Here is a 25032-nt window from a genome sequence, read left to right on the forward strand (position 1 = left end):
AAGTGATAGGTGCTATTTTTTGTACACCCCACGTACACAAGCGCGCACACATCTGAACAATCGAGTTTCTCGGCGTGCACACACCGATGTAGGTATTGAGCGAGCGATCCATTTCATTCTTGGCTTCGAGAGCTACGTACGATGGTGTAGTATTCACACATTCGCAGTGAAAGTTTAGCCAGCCCAGAAAGGCCCACAAGGAAGAAAAATACTGTCTGCAAAATTCCGGAGATATGCAACCAGATTCCGGATACGAATAGAACTAGACCTTCCCGCGAAAAACTGGCTACAGGATTAGAATACGCTTTCAGCCCGGTTAGGATAATAGGTGAGTGAAAAATTAATCTTTAAGTTTGATAATATTTTTCCCTTTCATTTCTGGCTGTCGTCTCGGTATCCATTTTATGCTTTTGGGGAATGTGATGGTATCGGATGTAAAATCATTTTCTTGGCCGAAGCACCGTGCAATTCTTGATAGTATGTTGTACCCTAGTATGATTTGGGCAAATTCGGAATTGCCTGTAGAGTTCTTTGCCACATCATGAGATTGTTTCAAACATTGATAATTCTGATATGTACCGTAAGTTGTTCAACATTTCGAAAAACAAGTTTTCTGTCTAAAATAAGTAAACTAGTCTGCAGATTATTTTTAATTGTTGAAGTACCTAATACTTCAATTTTGTTTCGCAACTTGAGCTTCTGTATGGCAGTAATAAAAATAGTCAACAATCAGTTTACAATGATTTGCTGCTATTCGTACGTAGGGACTGTTCAAATCAACAGGGGACTGAGAAACAGTAAAAAACAAAATTAAAGCTTTAATATAGCTCTATAAAAAGTTTTTTTTAACAAGAGTCCACCTTTATCATCCATAATGGCTACGTAGATGAATGAAATAGAGACAAATTGGGAATGTGAAAATTTAACTACTGGTGATCATTAAAATAACATGGCACACAGAACGGAATATCGAAGTCCATGATTACGCGATTTCTACTTGTGCTGCATTCTTATTTTTTCGCTGTTACTATACACATACTGTCGCGGTATGGCTGAGTGATACGACTCCAGCTTTTTATTCGCATTCAGCAGTGTACACCTATAGCATTCATTAATTCTAATAATTCTGTAATCAATACAACATAAAAGAATAGTTAATGTGCCATGATAGATAAAGCGATTCGATTTGCGTTACCGCTGTATCAGACGCGTTTAATATTCTGATTTATAACACAGTGATTTGTTTATATGAAAGTCTTAAAAAACTGTCATTCCTATTTATGCTATGAAATTATGTTTAAATTCTGCGAATGAAGCCTACGTTTATTATATAACATTTAGAAAATTGTTCTTGAAATACCATCTACTATAAGCTTTGAATGGTTTAAAACACAAGAATAATAAGTGAATTAATATGTACATCTTGCAAAATAAAGTAGTATGCTTATTATTTTATCTCATCGTATTTGCTGGAATACTCTTTAGTCACTGATTTATTATATTATACTGTTGAATACCTCACAGAATTGTAATATTCCTTTCTATAAATTCAAAACTCAACTATGTTGGTTCTATATGCTTCATAAAGAGGTAATTTTTGAATTCGATAATTAACACATAACACATGCCAATCGGAATTCAGAATATGGTTTTGGATCGAAATCGTTTGGCGTAGGTTGGTGGATCGAAGGTGTTTGATCAGCCACATCAGTTTATTCGGAAATTCGTTCTCATGACATGATTATCCGCCACGCTTTTTGGGCCGGACTGTATCATATGCTGCCCTGAAATCTAAAACTAAAATGTGATGTGTGGGCGAGTTGTACTCTCGACATTTCTGTAGGATTTGCTGGATTTGATTCCTATCATAAAAAAGAAACAAAGACTTTTCTTATCTTGACCTCCTACCTTGTCAATGATTAGTCACAATACTTGCTTTATAACAAAAATTTACTAGGTATACTCAGCCTCCAAGTTGGTCTAGAAGTATGATGCTGGCCTAATAAGCCAATCGTCGCATGTTCGAAGCTCGGCTGGGAGAGTCTGTAGAGTCATCAGGATTCTAGCAACTGGCCCTATAATTGTCCTATACTCAGCTAGCTGCGAAGTCTGTCGTACAAAAACAGAAGGTCAAGTTTCGATAACGGAATGTAGCACCTAGGCTTTGCTTTGCTCTTTACTCAATTTTACCACATCTAAATTTATTTTCTGCTCAGCTTCAACTGCTCATTTCGGGCAATTTTTTTAGCAAATGTTACATAAAGGTTGAAGAACATTATTGTACCGCGGAGGCGTCTTTTTGTTTCCGCATGTGGTTGGAGTCTCGCAAAACTAACATCAGAATAAGTGGAAAAATTATAAAATCGAAATGGCAAAATGGCGAAATACTGTCCAGAAATGAAATGGACAAGCATTATAATTTTCTGTTTGTTTCAATTTGCATCAATTGTTGATGCCAGATGTTAGAAAACTCCAATTGCACTTACTTTGCATAGGTAAGATCAATGTTACTATTCATATTTCATGTATATTTTGACATCGTTGATGTAAAGTTGGCGGCATCCATGTAACCTTGTTAACGAATAGTGAAAACAAAAGGAGCCCAAGATTACTCTCCTGAGAAACGGACCAGAATACTCCAGCGAGAAGCTCTGTACAGTTTATAACCTTAACGTAAAGCGCCGGTTTGTCAGATACAATCTAAACGAGGAAATGATATATAATTCGAGTCTCTCTGGCTTGTTAATCAGAATTCCGTGGTCCACTTTATCAAATGTTGTTTTGAGATCAGCGTAAAGAACTTTAATATTAGCATTAGCATATGTGGCTGCACACATTGTAGGTGGCTATATAATCGCATTATATATCTGGCTACGTGCGAATAACCGCAGGGGAAGTGGGTAGGAATGTTAGTGTAGCATCAACTTTTGAAAGTGCAGGGAACCCATACTACCTTCATAGATGTTACCCGAAAACAGAGCATATCGTATTAGTAGGGCAAGGCAAATAATAAATAAATAAATCATAATAAGGATTAGGAAGATTTATTCAATAATAGACTGTTTATAGTATATATTGAGTATATATGGGCAATAAAATAGAACAATCTCACCAGCAATCCGTCTCGTGAAATACAATTGCGTCATTTGAATTTCCATCAGTGCATCTAATATCCAATAATTAATTTATTTTTTCCAAATCTATGATATCCATGTGTATTATTTAAACTTGCTACGGCCAAAGTTTTAATTGTACAGTAGGAGGTGCTTGATGAGCTAAAACGAAACAAACAATGAATATAACATATTAGGCTTACCTGCTACCAAGGCCGGGTGGCTCAGCCGTCTGCGCAAAATCTCAGTTTTGAGATCTGGCATCTGTGAACCACGCAGCATCGCACCCCCTAGCTTAGCTACTCAATAGAGTATTACCGGATAGGGTCACCATAAATAGGCTGGGTGTAACGCGGTATCAGTGTATACACTGATTCGCAGAAAACATTTTCGCGGAAAGTATCATTTCCTACTTATTTGTATGCCAGAAGGGCATTGGGTTCAAAGGCCACTGCGACAGTCTTAATGATCGTCTTTTAATCATTTCCTATTTACTTTACCAGGTGGGAGCCGGGGTTGCTCTCGCCGTATAAAAAATTCCTCTCCATTGTACTCGGTCTTGGGCAACTCGTCGCCCATTCGTTGCGCGTTTCGACATACATGGGGCCGCTCTGTTCCTGGTGCCGGTGGGGTTCTTGAAGAGTACGGATTTCACTGCATAGTCGCCCGGCATTCTTGCGCCGTGGGCGTCCCACCGTAATCTCCCAACTTTCGCCAGGTGACGAGGGGAATCTCTCCAAGTAATGCCTGCAACTCATGTTTCATACGCCTTATACACTCTTCGCTTTCCGTTTGTACTCCGACAAAAATAGTCCGCTATACCTTTCGTTCAAATACGGCAAGTACACGTATGTCTTCCGTAAGCAAAGTTACTGTCTCAAGTCCGTAGATCTGATTAGCGTTTTGTACATCGTCAGCTTTGTGCGACGGCGTATGCTCATTGATCGAAGCGTCTTGCGGAGGTAAAAGTAGGCTCGATTTCCAGCTTGAATGCCTCGTTGAATCGCCTTACTTGTATTATTGTCGGATGTGACCAGAAATCTCAAATATACGAATTCATGCACCACTTTCAGTGTGTCGCCGTCAATAGTCATTGTCCGCATGACGCAAACGTTGCTTTCTCTGGAGCTTCTTTCTACCATATATTTGGTTTTCGATGCATTGATTTATAACCCCATCCTCCTAGCCTCCGTTTTTAGTCTGGCGAGTAGAATCAATATATATAGAATGCCAGTGTCGCTGTTTTTCTATAGGACTCATTGTGGTAAACATGATGCTAACAGTCTGTATCAAGTCTGTGAATCGGGAACTTCATTGTCAAAGTTGCTCATTGTTATTTATCTGTTCTTTATCTGTGCGCTGGTTGGTGCTGTCATCAGTGCGTTCTCCGCTGTGCTTTTATGCCAGTGAAATGGTTTTAAACGTTCTTTTTCTTTTCGTCCGGATAAATAGAATCCCACAACTGCGCCCTTTTGCACCGATTTTTTCAGAAATTTGCAGCAAGCGAAGTTTCCAATCACATTACTTGGCAGCCATATTTGAAATTTTAAACTGGTTGTCAAAGTTTGACAATGAGATTTCCCTTTTGATGAATCTCAGGCACACACACATTTGCATATATAATGTAAATACATTATCTGAACATGTGTGATGTTTACCACGCGCACTGCAGCGACACTGGCATTCTAATATAATGATTATACTGTCTGGCGTGATTTTCTAGTAGAGTAGATTTTCGCGAAAAGTATTTTAGCGGAAAAATTTTTTAGTATGAAATTATTAGGAACTAAACACCTTTTTACAGACACTATATTTTCTATACCATTTAGTAAAGCCTGTTGTTTTCGGTCTGCTGCTAAAGCAAGAGTGGTCCGTTCTTACTCGTTATCGCTTGTTCGGACCCAATACCCAAAGAAGGATAATACCAGAAGTCAGTAGACCTACGAAAACGATCTTTTAAGCCTAAACTCATCTTGTTTACTCGCTATATAGCTAACTTGTAGACGTGATGGTACTGAGTGACCTTAAAATTAACTCCCAAAGTCGCTAACTAGCGGTCAGTAAACTCGCCTAATGTAATAATTAATTAATGTAATTAATTAATAATTTAATAAATTAATGTAATAATCATTAAGAAATATTTCGTTGCAATGCATTTATGTCGCCGTAAAAATAGACAGCTAGAAATACTAAAGAGCATCTCTCAATGATACCTACGTTCTTTCGAAAAATTACGTAAGAAGTATCTACTAAAAGATCCAAAAAAATTACTTTTGGGAGACGTACAAAGGACGTGAAAAGCATTTGTTTTTTGCGCGTTTTAGAAACATCTGTAAATAAACGTAAAGCAAAAATAACGAATTTTAATTGACAATAGTATTAGTGAGTTAATCTGCCCGCTACACTACACTACACCACCCTAACCACATCGAAAAGAGTGACGAATATAGGTTTATAACCTATACTAGGAATGTATAGTGCAATCGTAGTAAACATTGTTTTATCATGGTTGGGATCTGAGAGCTGGGATATTGAAAATTATAACGGTAAAAACTAAGCTTAAGACATTATTAGGTATCAACTGAATATAACCAACATATAAAGGCAATTATTTGACAATTAAAAATAGTTCCGGCCTGGTGTGATGAAAAAATTGAAGGGTTAAATAATAGTAAAATTCAGCTTTTCCATCACTACAGATTCTGCATAATGGCCTCTACGAATCCAAGCGGAGACTCTACTAGGATGATTCCGAACATCCCCTCGCCGACGGTCAGCGTTGTGTCACCGACGATTAACTGCTCCATGATTGACAGTCGAAACGTGTACAAAATTTCGCCGACAAAAACTAATTTGGGCTCACAACAGCCCCAGCAGGATATTGTCAAGATAAGGCTCACGAAGGACGACAGCGGCACAGGTTTTGGTTACACTAAGTCGATTATCAGCACCGCACAGTCTTCGCAAGGTAATCGATCTAACACTACTCTTAGTCAGCCCAACTCATCATTGTTCGTAATCGATAAGGATAAACATTTAGCCATTAATAAGTGTGACGCAATTGAAACATATTTCATCAGGAAACCCCCATCTTCATCTGGGCGGCCCAATTACGAAACCATGCAGAAGAATGCTAAAAAATCAAACTTCGTTTCAGATAAATCAGAAAGCAAAACAACGCCGCCAAAACTAAACTTCAATTTAGCTCAACAGCCGACGTTACAGCTGAAAACGTCACAAAACAAGATTGTGCTGGTGAAAATGCTTCCGAAAATTCCTCAGAATGGCCCTCAAATGTTAGCTTCAACAGCAACGCCGAGGAGCAGTGTGTCACCGACGACTTTAGCTCTTGCTAGAAGTGTTCAAGGGTTAAGGCCACTTCCACCGGTCGGGTCACCACCAAAACCGACAACCACAACGCAAACGCAAATTGTTATGACAAAATCACCGGAGAAGAAAGAGACGACAGCCTGTCGTATAATATCCAGGACTGATAGTACCTCTACATATTCCTCTAGCTATACGTCAACGTCAACTATTCTTGGTTCGAACAGCTGCAGTTCAACGGAACTAGAGAAACCTTCCAATCTTTTCACAAATAATTCTCTCACTGCAGAAAAAGCTGTGATTGAACCAGCAGCATCAAAGTGTGATAATGTGCAGGATACACTTTCATCAATAGATAATGAAAATAATGACGAAGCGGATATTGCCACTGCTACTGTCAATGTGAGAATGTCTCGCGAAATGAAGTGTCTGAAAGCGTCACAGGACAGTTCGAAAATTCTGACTGAATTCATGCAGGATTCTAGAGCGGAAAAGCTACGAAAACGTCGACGGTCGCGGTTTGATGGTGATGATAGCCAGAGCTGTGGAAGTCTAACGCCAACCTCACAGAAACGGTATTCGGTTTGTGGCAGAGACGACGAAGATTTGGACGACGGCAGCCCATCTGCGGCCCTTAAGCGCACAGGAATGAGATCCGCCAATGCCGAATTTTCTATGAAGCAGCGTAAATTCCTTAGCAGCATTCACCAGAATAGCGATGGATCTGATAACTCCGACCATGAAACTGACTCAGCTGGTGCAGGAAAGAGTGAGAACCTCCTGATACCAGTTGCTCCCAAGGTATGTATTTATCTGACAATTTTTATCGCTGACCGTTGTACTTATTATGTTTCTTTCATTTAGTCTGGATGGGATAAATTCTGCTGGCGCTGCAAAACCTGTGAACCAGGATTGGAAACGTGTGCCGGATGTATTCGATGCTTTCATCCTGTATGTCTGAAGCTCAACCCGGCGTTTTTCATCGTCGAGAAAAAGTGGAATTGTCCCGAATGCATCAAGCTGCAAACCAGCGACGAAAGCTGTTCCGACGAGGGAGGAAAGCCGGTGAAAGATAAGCTTAAAATTGACAGCCTCACAGTGTCGCTGAAATTTGCGATGAAACGAATGCAGCTGCTAAAGGGGGTAAGTGTGCACGCTCAACCCTAACGGTCGAGGACTTAGATTCTATTGATTTGCATGATTGAATTTACTCAAAATTGTTGGTGATAATACGATAAATTTGCTCATCATATTGATCGATTTGAAATATCAGCAAAATAGTAATCATTTTTGATAATACGTCTAATCTTTTGGGTGTGTTAATGTATCGCGCTCATAGTCCTTGACTGCAAATTATGTATTACACGAGAACTCTTTTTCCTTTTGCACTGATGCAAATCGAGGTTAATTTTTTTTTTTGAATGTGTGCTACATACATACACCAATGTGCGGTAGTGCGAGTCAGTGTGAGTGGCAGTTTCGATTTTTGCCCACGTCTCTTCTCTAGTGAGCACTGTACAATGCTGCCGCCATACAAGGGCGAATAAAGAAAAAAAGAACAGCACAGTTTGGGAATGTGTAGCTTGCAATCTTGCATCATTATTATTCAGCATCGTGAGCGTCACGTCCACGAGTTTATTTTAAATGCGTTATTCTATCATACCCAGGAGATCAGGTCGTCTTGAAAATTGAATCAATTTGAAAAAGACGTTTTTTCGATTCGGAATACAGGGATACCTCGATATAAGACAATTTATAGTTTCAAAAAGTTGTCTTATATCGAAATTGTCGTATATTGAAACATGATTTTTTCAAAAAAAATTGCGTTAGAGTGCGCCAATCTTGCTCTGTTTTGTGTGTTTACGTTTTTTTGAACTATTAATTAATGTTTGAACCATTAGTTTTTTACAATTTTAAGGTTATTTTGAAATAATGAACACCTTCATGGCGCTGATTTTGGAATGAAAAATTAGCTCTACTGTGTTACTTGACTCACTGCGAATATGCGTAGTGTTCGCGGGATCCTGTTAGTTCGAAAGGCTTCGAAACATATCGCCGTTGTATCGAAAATATCGTTAATTTTGTTCACTAAAAATAACGTACTTAAACGTTATATTTCAACTGCCAGGAGTACGCAATAATTATATTGTGAAACTGGATTGTTATTTATGCAACTTTTTGCAAAGTTAAATGCAATAACAAAAGGACAGCTTATAAAAGATCATTTGTTATCGATATTAGCTGCATATGCGTTATAAACGAAGAAAACGGTATGGTTACGTTTTATTTCAATAACACGTACATTCGCAGTGAGTCAGGTAAAACAGTAGTATCGTTACTAGCTATGTCAAAGGATTTTGTCCGATATAAGACAAAAATTGCCTTATATCGAATTGTCTTATATCGAGGTTGTTATATAACGAAGTTGTCTTATATCGAGGAAACCCTGATAACAGTTCTCTCTTAGGTTAGGCTTATTTGTTATTTTAACGTCGGAAAGATAGAATGATTTGAATTCTAACTTCGAATAAATTTCGAACACTTGAATGAAAATACATAGGTACACGGTATAATATTACCTATTAGAATTCAGTGGGGATTATTATGCACTCAGTATTATACAAAGTAAGTATAATTTGCATTCGTTGTAATTTTATTAATAAAACTGATTTGTATGTTCGAAGTTTTGTAAAGTTTTAAAAAATGGTGTTGATAGATAAGTCTACAATCACCGAAAAATTTGAACTAAAATACCCGTCAATTTTTGTTTTTTTTTATCATGTCATTTATTTGTACAGGCTCGTATACGGTAGCTTTAAGGAACCAACTTTTTTTATGTCTAGTTTTTATAACATGTTCAACACTGCTTATATACTATGTTAGAGGGTACGATCGTTACACCCGATTTACTGGGGTTAGTATGCCTTAATTACTTATATTCCAAAGCTGGAGGACAAGGAGGGATAAGTTTCAAGGTTTCAAAGCTCGGTATTGTTTTCTACTATTAGCGATGGTCAGGGTCCAGTAGATAAACGCTGTTCAGCGTTCCAGTTACTACGTTCGTGAGTGCGGGTCAGAATTAATGTGTCTTCATTGGGGTGGCATTGTTACGTGGAAACCGTTGGGGCGATTGGTCTGCGGATTATACAAAAGCGTATTAAATTCTTACGTTAATTTTCTTTAGAAAGTTATAAACCAGAGTCATGTACTGAAGATCCCTGCTCGCCAGAATGTCTCGCACCGGCACGTTTGGTTGTCTTCCTCGGGCCCGAAGGGAATCTGTGTGCTGGGATCTGGCACCACAAGCCTAAGGCTGTGAACCATTTCGCGAAATTTTTAACTTTTTGGTTAAAATTTGACAGTTCGATGGTTATTTCTCCTTGAGTGGTTAAAATTAGTTCAGAATGTGAACCATTTCATATTTGACGGATTGATAGTTTTTTTGCTCAATGAGAGCATATAAGGTGAGGATGAAAATATTGTTTTTTCTGTCCGAGTTAAAATCGGAGGAATTTTTGATATTCATTTGCTTTTATTTGATAGATAAAATTCATCTCATTTCAACCCGGGTTGTTTGAACATATTTATAATGCGATAAGCATCCATACCAATGTAAAAAAAATCTAACGAAAAATCAGTGAAACTTATCGAAGCTCTCTTCCTCACCTGTGCATATCTCATTGGCTCTCAGAACTGGGTTAAAACTAACCATGCTCCCGAGCAAGGTTATTTTCGGAAAACCATCGAACTGTCAAATTTTAACCAAAAAGTTAAAAATTTCGCGAAATGGTTCACAGCCTAAAAAATTCATTATAGGCAATTGGTCTATAATAAGTTTCCCCTTCGATTGCGCCCACCTTAGCTAATGAGTCAGCCCTTTCATTGCCCGGAATGGAACAGTGAGAAGGGACCCACGCTAAGGTAACCTGGTATTTTTTCCCGGACAAAGCTTTTGTAAGCTCTCGTATTTTCCCCAAGAAATACGGTGAATGCTTTGCAGGCTTCATGCAGCGGAGAGCCTCTATAGCACTGAGACTATCTGTAAAGATAAAGTAATGGTCTGTGGGCATTGTTTCGATAATCCCAAGAGCGTGGTGAATTGCGGCCAATTCTGCCACGTATACAGAAGCAGGAGCATCGAGTTTGAAAGAAGCTGTAATATTTTCATGGAAGACACCGAAGCCAGTGGACTCATTATGCTTAGATCCATCAGTAAAACACATTTTATCAGAACTAACGTTTACGAACTTATTGTAGAAAATTTTAGGGATCTCAAGTGCACGAATTTGATCCGGGATACCAATTATATCTTCTTTCATGGTGATATCGAAGAATATAGCAGAATCAGAACTATCTTGCGATGCGACACAAAAGGAAGTGTATGAAGAAGGGCTGATATCTTGAGCCATGTAATCGAAATATAAAGTCATGAATCTACTTTGAAATTGAAGTTCGACAAGCCTCTCGAAATTACAAATCACTAATGGGTTCATAACCTCACATCGAATGAGCAGACGGTAGGACAGTTCCCAAAAACGGTGTTTCAACGGAAGAACACCAGCCAGCACTTCTAGACTCATCGTATGTGTCGATTGCATGCATCCTAAGGCAATCCGCAAACAACAATACTGTATTCTCTCTAGCTTAATAATGTGCGTGTTCGCGGCGGAGCGGAAACAGAAACAACCGTATTCGAGAACCGACAGTATCGTTGTTTGGTATAGCCTTATAAGATCTCCTGGATGGGCGCCCCACCAGGTTCCGGTTATTGTACGGAGAAAATTGATCCTCTGTTGGCATTTTTGTTTCAGATACCTAATATGGCATGCCCAAGTGCATTTAGAATCGAACCAAACCCCGAGATATTTAGTGACTAGAACCTGCGAGATCGTTCTACCCATTAGCAGAAGCTGCAGTTGTATTGGATCATGCTTCCGAGAGAAAACGACCAGCTCAGTTTTCTCCGGGGAGAAATCGATACCAAGCCTAAGAGCCCAGCTGGACAAATTGTCCAGAGTATCTTGCAGAGGACTTTGCAGATCATCGATTCTGTTGCCCGTTACGGATACAACGCTATCGTCAGCAAGTTGCTTTAGCGTGCATGGGTTAGCAAGACATTCATCGATGTCATTGACGTAGAAGTTATATAACAGAGGACTTAAACAAGAGCCCTGGAGGAGGCCCATGTAGCTAATTCTTGAAGTTGTCAGATCGTCATGTGTAAAAAGCATGCGTTTTTCTGACAACAAATTGAGCAGAAAATTATTCAAATTCGGTGAAAGTCCTCGTGAATGAAGCTTCTCGGTTAGGACTTCTACAGAAACTGAATCAAAAGCCCCTTTAATATCCAAGAATACGGACGCCATTTCCTCTTTACGAGCAAAAGCGAGTTGTATTTCTGTAGAAAGCAACGCTAAGCAATCGTTCGTTCCTTTACCTTTGCGAAAGCCAAATTGAGTATTTGAAAGTAAACCGTTCGTTTCAACCCATTTGTCTAAACGAAATAAGATCATCTTCTCCATCAATTTCCGGATGCAGGAGAGCATTGCAATCGGCCTATACGAATTGTGGTCGGAGGCTGGTTTTCCTGGTTTCCGAATAGCAATAACTTTCACCTGTCTCCAGTCATGCGGAACGATATTTAGCTCGAGAAACCTATTGAACAGGTTCGATAGACGCCTTTTAGAAGAGTCAGGTAGATTTTTCAGCAAGTTGAATTTAATTCTATCTAACCCTGGAGCATTATTGTTGCACGAAAGGAGAGCAATTGAAAATTCTGATATTGAAAACGGCGGTTCGTTTGTAATTTTTAATATTTGTTTTCACCAATTTGTTTTCTATTTTCATGATTCCTACAGATCGTAGCCATATGTCACATGGCCCCGAAGATTCCGGTGTTCCTCGGGGGATCACGACATGACTTTTTCAGATAATTTTGTCAAATTTTTGAAATCTTTGAAATATGCGATTTTTTTAAACATATCGATTGTGGTCATATCATTTACATATACAAATACAAATGACATGTAGCATGTCAGAATAGTGATTAGTGACCATCTCATGCATTTTCGAGGCCAGATGGCCGGTTCTAGTCCCGGAACTAGTTATTTTTCTGATCCAAGCGCGCAATGAATTCTGAAGAACGTGTAGGGGGACCGGGGCATAAAGGACATCTGAACTGTTTTCAATTAATTACGGGTAAAAAGAACTAATTGAATTCAACCTGAAATGGCCTAAAACTTAGAGGAGGGTATAGTCTAAACAGTTTCAGTGAGTTCAATATCAAAATAACATAAATATAGAAAAAAACGTTTTCGTTTCAGATTTTTTTTCGTTCGATATTAATAGGTGCGGGACAAAAGTGCCACTATAGTGGGGAAAGTGACCAAAACTGGAAAAATGGGTAATTTTATCCTTCTATTTATAGGAATTAGGTCTAATTAATGTGTTATACCAAAAATAATACACATAAAGACAAATAAGATTTCAGTATGCTTGTTTCCGGAATACCTAGTATCATCATTTGGTGCAATTTTCAAAAAGTAAAATTTCAAAATCATATGTCTGAGGTTATATTTTTTATTGAAGCCTTTTCTTATGGTATATTGTAAGACACTTTAGAAACCATAAAAAATAACCATATTAAAATTCTTTGTCGATTTCGTCGAAAACTGAAGGGTGGTAATTTTGCTCTGGGTGGTTGTCTTGCCCCTAGTTCCCTATATCGCTTGAAAGTTTGGTGGAAATTTTTAGGAGCGGTTTCTTAAGAATTTTAAGAGAGCTTAACTGCCGCTGGAAGCATATCTGTCCCATGTTACAAAACACGAAAATGAGAAAATCGCACTCAAAGTTGAAAAACTGATTTTTCTAAAATTATTTAGTTTTGATGTTAGAAGTTAGCGAATTTGCGAGTTGGTTGTAAAGTCGTCAAGTGTGACGCTGCTGTCGTGAAAGACTGCTATCCCAAATCATTCTCCGTCGTCCATCATCAATTGCGAACGGATTTGTGGGAATTCATCAGGCAGGCTTCGTTGAACGACAGTCAGCAACGGATCAAATATTTACACTGAGGCAGATTCTCCAAAAGGGCCGTGAAACCAGAGTTCCCGCCAAGCATGTCTAAGATCTGAACCAAACTGCGTGCCGCATTTGAAAACCACCACGAAGTTTATTTGAGACGGTACGCTGTTGCCGTGCCTGATAAAACAACCCGTACGCTGTGAAAAAGCTACCGCGCGTCGTTTCAGTGTTGTTTTTTACACACCAGGTTTTAACACTTCGGAAACACTCGGGATTGCGTGTATTTCTACTTCGTAAAAGTTTCTCGGATATATGCTGGGCGATCAGCTTTGCGTTTGCTTTTCTATTTCTTTTACTCACACGGCCAATTGCAATAAATATGAAGCGCCTCCACGCGTGTTTTTACAAGCTTGAAAATACTCACGTACGGTGGATTCCAATATCAGTAAACACTCGGAAATGTACAAACCGAGGGCATTGAAAACTTAGGCTGACAAAATTTTAAAGCTAACGCCACCGGTGCAATTCTTGCTATACTTTGTGTTTGTTTGAGTATACGGGAACGGCGTTCAAAACGAAATTAAGTTTGTTGAGTGGTTTTAGGCAATGGTGCCCACCGTGTAAGCTAGGTTAGGTGTTTTACCCATGCCTGGTTCCCACGCCCCATTTGTTCACTGACTTCAAAGTCGCATATGATACCATCGACCGGTAAGAGCTATGGAAAATTATGCTTCCCCAAGAATCTCATCAAACTGAATAAATCTACGATGAATGGTACACAGTGTTGTGTTCGGATTTCGGGTGGATTGTCGAGTTCATTCGGTTCACACAGAGGACTTCGTTAAGGTGATGGTCTCTCATACCTACAAGGTGCTATGAACCGAGAGGATATCAACACGCGGGGATCGACCTTCAACAAATCCAGTCAATTCGTCAGCTTTGCCGAATTTGTCGGCAGAACATCTGTGGCGATGGCTGAGGAGTACACCTGACTAAAGCGCGAAGCAGAAGAGATTGGGTTAATGGTAAATACGTCTAAAACAAAGTACATACTGGCCGGCGGGACCGAGGCCGACCGACGCCGCTTGGGCTTGGGCGATGGAGAAATTGGAAATTTTATGCGGCCATTGCCATTCTAAATGGAAAAGACTACACTGCGATACTCTGGCATAGAGACTGCTCGATCAGGAAACGAATCACTTAACCATTTTTCTGTAAAACAGGCAACAGAAATCTTGGATTTATTGCAGTTTTTGTTACGAATATACCTAAACAAGCGCGTTATGTCTTTTAAGCGGGTTCGGTGCTTTCATCACTCTTTCATTTCGATTCGAATGGAGTGATACTCAATTAGAAGTTTATAATATTTTGTTTATAAAAATATATTAAACCCATATGCTTATTAATTTCCAGAGCACGATTTTCAATACAATGGACAGCGAACAATTTCCTAACTACGACCTGTATGTAACAAAACACGTTGATCTGGTTATGCTCCAGAAGAATATCGACGACCAGAAATATCATTCAACTGATGCGTTCCAAGCGGACGTAAGCTGGATTTTGCATAATGCCTCGATTTATCCTAGTAAGTACAGTGTTTAGAACGAGCTTTTCATAATAAAATTAATTTCTTTTATTTCCAGACAACGGCAAGCTGTTGCCGGTAGCGAAAGCTCTAATGAAAATCTGTAAGCAGGAGCTAAATGAGATAGAAGCTTGCAATGAGTGTTATTTTAATGCAAACACGTGCAAAACATGGTTCACTGAGGTGTGCACGAAGCCCCATCTACTTGTTTGGGCAAAATTGAAAGGATTCCCATTCTGGCCTGCCAAATTAATGTCTGTAAATACTAATCAACTTGTAGATGTTCGATTCTTTGGTGACCACGACCGTGCCTGGGTACCGATAAAAGAATGCTATCTGTTTTGCGAAAAAGATCCTAATACAAAATTACAGCGTCGTACTAACATGGCAGAGTGCATGCGCGAGGCGGAGCAATATATTGCGAAGTTAAAGCGAAAGTTTGGACAGTTTAAATATGCAGAATTTCGAACACCAGTCGAAGTTACTAAACTAGACGAACATTTGGAATCGATGATTCCAGGGGTACTCAAACGAATAGCCGAAAGTGGCGATTCACAGAAGGCTAAGCTGATGTTAAGAATCATCAAAACCGCAGATAACTTCCTTTCTGTATCGCCAGTAGATATAGGCGGTCCGGCTAAAACATCTACTCCGAAAGCTGCGAATAATGATAGTATCGTTTCGCCAGAGAAAACAAAAAAGGAGACGTTTGAAGGCACTAAATCGTCTGAGGATACTGGAATTCCGGATGTGCGCCAATATTCTGATGTGCCACCAGAAAGCGTTAAAGATGAAATAAATATTTCTGGTATTAATCAAGAACATGACCCGAAAGCTGCACGCCAGTATAGCACACGAAAGCGGAAGAGCAGCAGTCCTATCGTAGAGGATTCAGCTGTCAAGGAAGTGAATATGGAAATGTCTCAAGAATCGAAGAAGCGACATAGTCGCAATACAATCTGCAGTGTAAAGGAAGAAGGCGAACCCGTCACTAGCGATCTATCGAAAATAGGCACACAGCGAATTCACCTTAGCCGAAAGCGTAAAAGCGTCAGTCCTTTTCCAGAAACGGTTAAAGAACCGAAGCAGAGCAAAGTGGAAACTGTGGTCATACAACGTGAATCAGATAGTTGGAAGACTGTACCGCCCACTAGAAAACGCAAGTCCAAGTCGAAATCGTGTGATGGCAAGGGTGACGCAAAAGAATCTGATTGCAGTGAAACAAGCGATACGCAAAATCTGGCCGTCGACAACGAAATTAAATTGTCGTCAAAAACTGATAAACAAAATGACCCTATTGTTACTAATGAAAAACAAAATCCTACCAGTAGCCGACCTCCTACTGTTACTAACATACCGCCTGCGGCATCGAAAAGTAGTTCTATTCCGCTGGTACCGTTGACGGCAAGCGAAATTAAAACTGAACCTACAGAAGAAGAGCCACCACCTGATTCGACTCCATCTAACGTTGCAACGCCTGTTTTACCACCACCACCACCAGCTCCGGCTCCATGCAGTGAGCCAAACGCCGCCATAAATAATGTGACTGAAAACGCAGCGCCGCCAACTGTTGCTCAAGAATTGCTTCCGATCAAAGCTGAACCTTTATCTGACGAAGAAGCAGAGCTGACGATTGCAACAGGTCATAGAGCAACAGCCAATATGTCAGAAATTCACAACAAGAATATAACGAACCTTAACCACGTAGTGATTCGTACTAATAATCGAATCATGGTTAAGGATATCAATAAACTCACTAATCAAGTTGGAAATCAGACGAGTACTGCTACTAGCAGTAGCGGACAGACGCCAGTAATTGTGACACCTGCAGAGAAACCAAAAACTCTCTCCAAAACAGTAACAAAAAATACGACCCCAAATACTATACCGACACAGCAGCAACAGCAAAAGCCACGCAAAACAACAGCACAATCTGTGAGTCAACCTGCTTTTGCCTCCGTGGTTCGTAACTCAAATCAACCAAGTGTAATGCCCGTGTCGGTAGCGAATAGTTTTCCTGCAGGCAAAAACGGTAGCAATATGATGCATATGGTACACATTCCAAGCCCGCTGCTGACTCCTACCGAACAAGCGCCGACAGTAAACCCTGTTGCACTGAATCGAGCAAACATTGGCAATGATACGACAGTACCGGTAGCGAACGTAACGGCCAGAAGCTCAGTGCAACCGCAAGCCGCTGGACCAAGTAGCACGGCATCACTTCAGCAAAACGTTTCACCGATTGCAGGACCTTCTGTGAATTCACCTCCGGAGGCTAACGCTGCTGAGGGCCAACATATGATGTCCGGCTTCATTACGCCAAGCTTGGCTGCTGCGGTTACGGAAACTATTGTGTCTACCCCGCCAAAAATGCAATCACGGCCAAGTGGCGCTCTACGGTCGGAAGGCGATTGCATCTATCCATCTGGAGCTGGTCCCGTTTCGCAGATCTTGATTAATAATTCGTACAAGGTACTTTTCGTTTTGTTATCTAAATAGGGAGTTCGTCGTAATTCTGTAATTTATTCTTTTTTTTTCATTGACAGATGGCCGACTTTTTCCGATCCGTTATCGAAGACACGCTGGCAGATCTGTCGAATAACAGCGGTGCCCTAGAGGCAAAGGTTAAAGTTTTGGAATTGGAAATAGAGAAGCTCAAACACTGCCACCAGCAGGAAATTACTAAACTGAAGCACAACTCCGATTTGGTGTTGTGTGAAATGCGTAAAAACATGGACCTAGAGAAAGCACGTCTCATCAACGAAGTTCGCAAGCAATGTGAAATCGAGCGCATCCGATCGGTAGAAGAAGCTAAGAAGAAACAGTGGTGCATAAACTGCGGAAAAGAGGCGTTATTTTACTGTTGCTGGAATACTTCATACTGTGATTATCCTTGTCAGCAGCAACACTGGGCAACTCACATGAACAATTGTACTCAAAGTCAGTTTAATCTACCGAGCACCGCTATTGCCAACAAGCCAACCGGTGTGGTCAACTGCAGTAAGGCGACAGTGCAGCACATGACTACGCCAAAGATCAGCACCGTACAAACTTTAAATTTGAACGGACGATCTGGACTGACAATACAGCCTGCTCAGCAGCAACTTATTATCACATCGACGAGAGGTGGAAACCAACTTGGCAAAGGACAATCTTTCCAGCGATTGGTAAATTGAATCCCCGACTTGTAGCGTGCTTAGCTAACACTTCTTTTCTTTTTGTTTTTCTATTCATTTACCCGTCATGTCATGTCCCATTTTTGAAGCGATGAGTTTTCAGTTCGCCAAAATCAACGATCCGAGCGTAATGCGTCCGAATAAGTTCGTTCTGTAAATTGGATAGAGTTTTATATTATCTGCTGCTGGTACTGAATCAGCGGATTCTTTCAATTGTTACTTTTAAGTTTCCAACAATACAGCAAAAACAACGGATTTCGAATCAGTGAACTATTCATTTTTATTTTGTTAGAGAAAACAAATCCAACCAATGATTTATGTCACATTATGATTTTCTTCATTTATTTCCTCTGCATATCATAATTTGCTCGCTAAATTAGTTCTTGTTCATTTCACCTATCACTAGCGACGCGCTTGAACAAAGTATTAAAACTATGGGTTTGTGTCTTAGCTATAAATTATTGACAGATTTATCACTGTTGATCCCGAAAGCAAAATTTAATTTCCCCTTTTGAAAAAACGTTAATTTCTGCTTTGGGTCGAAAAACGAATGAAGAGTCGTCGATCTGATCTAGATTACCTGCCAAATTGTAACTACAACCGATTTATTTTAAATATTTCTCTCAAATCTCGTTCCTCAGATGCTCAATACGGTAGCAGGAAATCAACCGCCATATACGGTAGTGCCCGGTTCAATGAATACATAGCCCCAGCAGAGTTCTTTATCATCGGTATCGATGAATCCTTCCTTCGGCAGCAGCTGGGATCATTTGAAAAGCGTTAATGTTCCAACGTCCCTCAATTTTCCAGCTGCTGAAGATGTCAAACGCCCTTGAGGAAATCAAGAAAAGAAATAGATAATGGCACTGGTCTCAAGTGATTTGTTTCGTAGTATCAGAATAATATCTTTGTAAATATATTCTTATTGTAAATATATGCGGCTGATGCTGATTTGCTTTTTCTTCGCTTCGTACAATTCGGAAAAAGATAAATAATAAAACTTAAATTTTAAAAATTCAGCAATTTTGTTTTTGATTCTATTGCAGGTTACTTTTGCAAAATTGATTATTATAATATGATAGCACATGATTGGTTAATTCCGAACAAAGAAGAAATCATATTATCATAACTTTTTTGATTTGTTGACTTTTGGATACTGCCATTTTGGGGGTTTCGTGAGTTGGCGAACTGTTGAATTATCCAGTGTGACAACTCAACTCCTTGAAAAACAAATTCCCGACTTTTACCCCGATATTTTTCGGATGCGATTTGCCTTTTCGACAAAAATAAAAATGAACTCAGGAGTCGAAACTATTGCTCATCTAAAGTACGGCAAACGGGTTAGACGGGTGTGAACATTATCACTGCCAGCAGTATTTTGATCTTGTGATTTGATATTGTGATAGCGTCCAAGTGTTGTATTCTGCACTTCGTTCTCATTGTATTTAATTGTAGTAAGTGCTGAAGTACAAAAAATAGCTTTCTCACTATTAGCGACAATTTTTCAGAACTCCCTTAACCAATAACTACAACAGAATGTGCAGACATGCTGATATCTGCATTTTCTCAGACATGCAAGCGACACTTAAGGAATCTACAGAGTTACCACCTGGCGGAACCGTCGAAGAGCAATGGACCGACATCAAGAACGACTTCACGACTAGTGACGAAACCCTTCGCAAAGCGCGCAGCAAACGGATGGAGTGGATATCGTATGAAGGAAGTAGATCGACGAACGGAGAGAGGCGAAAGCCGGCATTGAGCGAGCTCGAACCAAAGCGGCTAAGACAGCCACCAGTCAACGATACGCCAAACTGATCAAAATCCCTGAACTGAAAATCGCCGCCGCCAATAGTGATATCCGTTTGTGGTACAATATTTCTCCCGGCCTTAGTGGCTTAGAATGAATACAAAGGCGCCGCTAAAGAACAGAGCTAATCAGCTACCGACTGACCGTATGGAACAGCTTAAGATATGAATAAAATATTAAAAATAAAATTAAATGAAGCATATATGGGAAAAATAGAACAATCTCACCACCAATCCTTCGAATGAAAAAAAAAATTGCGTCAGTTTCCATCATCTAATATCCAATAAGTAATTTAATTTTTCCTTACGATATCCATGTGCATTATTTAAGCTTGTTACGGTTAGAGTCTTAATTGTACAATAGGAGGCGCTTGAGCTAAAACGAAACAAATAATTAAAATAACATATTATACTTACCTGCTACCATGGCCGTGTGGCTCAGCCGTCTGCATCTGGGTACCACACGGCATCGCACCTCGTAGCTTAGCTACTCAATAGAGTATTACCGGGTATGGCCACGTGGAGGCGCTAGGTAGGAGCTTGGGCTGGCAAAAGCTATGTTGGTCGCTTTCTCGTTTGCCTTCCCCATTTCATACCCGTCCTACTAAAATTGGTTTCTCGTGGATTTAAATTTTAAATTGTGCGCTACAAAATATTAAATGCATATTTTTTTTGAGTGCTTTTCTGACATACAAAAAAAAAATTAAATGTAATTGGAGTAGGTAACACAACATATTTGCGACATGTACAATATGAGTAAAATTGTTTGTCGTCCTTTTATTATATTATTATGGCTTTCAAGTGGAACAGCGATAAGTTTTAATTCCCAGATTATATGGGCTATATTGTTGTGTAAGAAATTGGAAGTATGAAAAGTAGTAATAGTAGGTAATACAATGCAGATTGCGCGTTTCGTTTGTAGTATTAGAACCGTTTTATTGGTTTGATTGGGCCAAATAATCGGTAAACTTTTTAGCCGTAGTATTTCATTAATTACAAATTTTTACAGATGTTTTTTAAATTCGGTAGATGAAACAGGATATTCGGTATAAATGAACAGAGCAATTTTTTCAATGTTAAGGCCATTTTACAAATTTGGGTTTAGCGTATGACATTGGTTCGACAGTTGTCAGGTAAGTGTGTTTGAGAATAAGACACCAATATTACTACTGCATATGTTGTAATTGGGTCTATGTATGTTACCGCAGCTGCACTCTGAAGACCTTCACCTTAAAACGTGGGACATTCCGCTGTGGTCGTTTTTCTTAACCAAACAAACTCAATCTGCCATCAGTCTATAATTCAAACATTCAGTCTAATTTATTTGTACTAAAACAATGCTACAACCTAACTTATTTCGTTGTGGATTCTAAGTACTTTGTGGTATCTATTGGCTATAATTATCGGCACATAACGAGTTCATCTTAGTTATTTCTCCTGTAGAAACTGCTTAGAATTTCTCCAAGCAAAAATATCAAATAGATAACGCTAAGTACAATAAAGTAGTAACCGTAAACGGTGAATTGACCAATCACATCCAGCGCGAACCATCCGGCGGCATCGGTTACGGCGAATGTCAGTAGTGTCTGAAGCGACAGAGCTATCAGCGTATTAAAGCCAAACACTAACCCGAAACTATCGTCCGAAATGTTTTTAGCAATTTCGGCACTGACAACTGTAATTGTAAAAGCATACAGTACGCCAAAGGCAATGTATCCTAAGTAGGAAACAATGAGATTGCTGGTGGCTGTTGCAAGCAAAATGGCTCCTCCTTGCCCCAGTGATAGTAGAGATAGGGAAAACAGACTGCTTCTTGGCTTCAGAAACCCATCGTGGATGTAACCAGCTAGCAGCGATACGACCGCTCCGAGTAGTGTCACGGCTGCTTCAACAGCACCATTCCAGCTAGCGGGTTGATCGGAATCGACTTCACTCCACAGTGCCTGTACATATGCAATGACCTGTATGTAGCCGGCCATGGCAAGCGCATACCAAATGCTCCACTGAAGTACGGTCAAATTCGTGAATGCAGATTTGAAGTGTATCCAAATTAGAATAAATGCTGAAATTGCTTTCCTCTTGAATGTTGCCGGCTTTTCGAGGAAGTTTTGATCATCGATGCTGCTGACTTTCTGTCCATTCTCCTCTAGAAAGCTGTTTGTTCTTCTTATTGGAAGTGCAGCTCGATGGAAATACATGCTGGTTGATACGGGAGGTAAAAACAGTGCCCACATCGTAGCACAAATTTGCGCGGCTAGTGAGAGATAATTTAGCTCCTTCAGATCCATCGCCTTAGTGAATACTAAGATTTGTGCCAGGACTCCGGCAAAGAACTTCCCGCTGTAGATTGCAGCTCGAGTGTGCGATGTTACCTTCTGGTAATGTTCTCGATCGACTTTTGCGTAAATGTAACTATAATATGCTATTTCAGCAGCGCAGTAAGTGCCGTAGAATACTTCGAGAATTTTCAATCCTTGCAGCGATACTGTCCATATCAGCATGCTCCAAACAACGACCCCGGCCAGGCCATTTACCACGATCAATGGTTTGTATCGCAGTAAATCGGTAACCAAAAAGATTACTACCAGTTGCGTTAGGTACGAGTAGGTACCGATGGGAAAGGCCTCCTGGACAATCTGAAACATCACAACGTAGTTTTGAAATAGTTGAAAATATTTCTATAAAATTTACCAAACCTCGTTCATTGTGATATTGCGCCATGGTCCTGCCAGATAGTCTACGATGAACGGTTCGCTAGGGCGGATTTCTTTCAAAAAGCCGAACGTACAAAGCAGCAGCGATATTTTTAGCCATTGTTGCATTCTATTTTAACGGACAGCCGGACAGACAGACAGAAGAGTGCAGGGCAAAACTCAATCACCAACAATAATCAATGCTGTCGCTTTTAGCATCGAGCGCTGACTGATGAGCACGCGTAATTTAAACCACTATACATAGCCTGTCCAGCAGTGTTGAGGGTAGGAACGTTGCACGCCCAGTCTGGCGAATAAAAGACCGGTAATCGAAAGCTTTTGTGGATTGGTTAAAACTTTGGATAGATCAGTGTTGTCAGTGGAAACGTCAACGGAGGATAGAAAAATCTATTTGTTTCTGAATTAAGAATTCCTCAAAAAATTTACAACACGACTTAAGGACAGCATTCAATAGTTTTACATTTTTTGTAATTTTATAATGGTAGTTAATGTATAATATTACATTGAACGTATCAAGCTTTGCTAATAGTAAACAAATCGTAACGAACACAGCTTTGTCAGCAGCTGCTTGCTTCCGACGAGCCCTCAATTGCTGTGAACTTTGCCAATCGTTCAAAGTACAAGTTGATCTCAGTTGAACTAATTTCCCGTTACTGGTTATGCAGACACTCGAATCGCTCTTTTATTACATAACATAGTTTGATTGTCCCTATTTCCAGTGTTTGAATAGTTAAAGCTTAAATTTTTAATTGATAATGAGGTATACGAAGACCTCAATCTAGCAAAAATCATTTAATCTTATCTTCGAATCACAAACGTTCAAGTTTGCTGAAGGAAAAAGATGCACCCGAGTCTTGGTATCGAAATAAGTTGCTTTTTTCCTCACCAGAATATGAATCTTCTTTATTGGGAAGTATAGCAAAACAAATGTTCCTATCATCGACATCGATAGAGTTTCACAATCAACAATCACTTGATCACATTTGTGAACGTAAATGATTTTGCATGAATTTGTGACGCGACCGACGTCAGTCGTTGTGCTGCCGTATAACTAAAGCAGAAGTTCATTGATATTATTCGTTTCTTCGCTAATAGAATGGTGCAAAACTGGCAGCTACAGTGAAATGTACAGAACCAGTCTAGGAACCAGTAGCCTCTATTTCAAATCTAGAAAAAAAAACCACGGCTATTACTACGGCTCAAAATAAGTGGGTTTTAAATCATGCGCATTTGCTGTCGGAATACTTACCTTTTTTAGTTAAGAACGTCACAGCTTGACTAAAAAAATAACTAGTCGACAAAGTTTGAACCATTCTACGATATAGACAGGCAAAAATTATCAAAATTATGCATGTGTTGCCTTGTCTGGCTGCCCACCTGCGCAGGTACATGTGCTACGTTAGGGTAACAGTAATTGTACTAAATGACTTGAATATTGAAAAAAAGTAAAATGTTTGTTCCCTCGTAAAAACCATTTTTCAACTCAATCGAACCTTGTTATTGAACTCGTAAAGCTTTATGTGAAAAAACATCAAGTTCCATTCTATCAACAAGGCCAGTAACTATTTTGTCAGTAAATTCTGCACTTTTTCGTAAAAAAATACCGTTTTGCAGAGGTGTGTTTTGGGGGAACAAATATTTTAAACAAAACGTTAAATAACCATTTAATTTCCTCTAACACCCTATCACCTACGTACACAACAAGCACGTCACAACAACTGTCAATTGAGGACATCGCTGTAGAAGGAAGGATTGGTATAGTATAAATGTGAAAGACAGTTGTTTTCGTTTCATGCTTGTTTATCACTTATGTGCGATCTGCGATGCACATGTTGGAAGCATGTTTTTTGAAGCATGCGCTCTAACTATAGAACGAGTTTTGTTCGACTTGTGACAGATAGAGTTAAGATTGAGTCCGCCAAGAAAACCGTAAAACGGTGCTAACGTGTTCAAATAGAACAAGTCGTTCTTTATGGAATGATGTATGGTTCGCCTGCGACAAATCGATTACCTGGCAAATTTACTGAATTCACAATTAATGTGAACGATGCCTGTTTTTTAAGAATTTTCGGGTAATTTTTCAAATAGACCTATGTTACAAGGAGAGATACTCTGCGTGTCTCCTCTCTTCTATTTTTTTACGACGATTCTAAGTCATTATAATACATCAGCTTTGCATGAATCGGTTGCCGGAGTCACTAGTTAGCTAAATGTTTTGAAAATTTTCTTTTTAGTTGGCTAAATATTTTGAAATTTATTCTTTTCTGCCGATCTAATGAACGTTT

The 25032-nt window shown here is 39.5% G+C and overlaps 2 protein-coding genes across 6 annotated transcripts; one reads left to right on the forward strand and one right to left on the reverse strand.

Annotated features, from left to right (window-relative positions):
• Positions 1–112: 112 nt before the first annotated feature.
• Positions 113–19201, forward strand: LOC128742531 (protein kinase C-binding protein 1-like). Of its 3 annotated transcripts, none has more exons than XM_053838927.1 (8): positions 113–328; positions 5796–6081; positions 6271–7241; positions 7305–7583; positions 14874–15048; positions 15107–17520; positions 17595–18215; positions 18866–19201. In XM_053838927.1, exons 2-8 carry the CDS (start codon positions 5823–5825, stop codon positions 18929–18931), a joined length of 4785 nt encoding a protein of 1594 aa, XP_053694902.1. In that variant the 5' UTR covers positions 113–328; positions 5796–5822; the 3' UTR covers positions 18932–19201. The 3 variants fall into 3 exon arrangements, with proteins under 3 accessions (XP_053694902.1, XP_053694901.1, XP_053694903.1); XM_053838926.1 differs by having other exon boundaries at positions 5813–6081; XM_053838928.1 differs by lacking the exon at positions 18866–19201 and adding an exon at positions 18314–18812 and having other exon boundaries at positions 5813–6081.
• Positions 19202–21114: 1913 nt separating this feature from the next.
• On the reverse strand, positions 21115–24415 carry LOC128742099 (thiamine transporter 1-like). Of its 3 annotated transcripts, none has more exons than XM_053838313.1 (4): positions 24125–24415; positions 23997–24061; positions 22730–23914; positions 21115–22669 (listed from the first exon to the last, which is right to left on the reverse strand). In XM_053838313.1, the coding sequence occupies exons 3-4, from the start codon at positions 22853–22855 to the stop codon at positions 21458–21460; spliced, it is 1338 nt and encodes a 445-aa protein (XP_053694288.1). In that variant the 5' UTR covers positions 22856–23914; positions 23997–24061; positions 24125–24415; the 3' UTR covers positions 21115–21457. The 3 variants fall into 3 exon arrangements, with proteins under 3 accessions (XP_053694288.1, XP_053694289.1, XP_053694290.1); XM_053838314.1 differs by having other exon boundaries at positions 22730–23033; positions 23634–23914; positions 23997–24415; XM_053838315.1 differs by having other exon boundaries at positions 22730–23033; positions 23997–24415.
• Between the last annotated feature and the right edge of the window lie 617 nt (positions 24416–25032).

The sequence above is a fragment of the Sabethes cyaneus genome, chromosome 3 (assembly GCF_943734655.1).
Source record: "Sabethes cyaneus chromosome 3, idSabCyanKW18_F2, whole genome shotgun sequence".
Lineage (NCBI taxonomy): Eukaryota > Metazoa > Arthropoda > Insecta > Diptera > Culicidae > Sabethes > Sabethes cyaneus.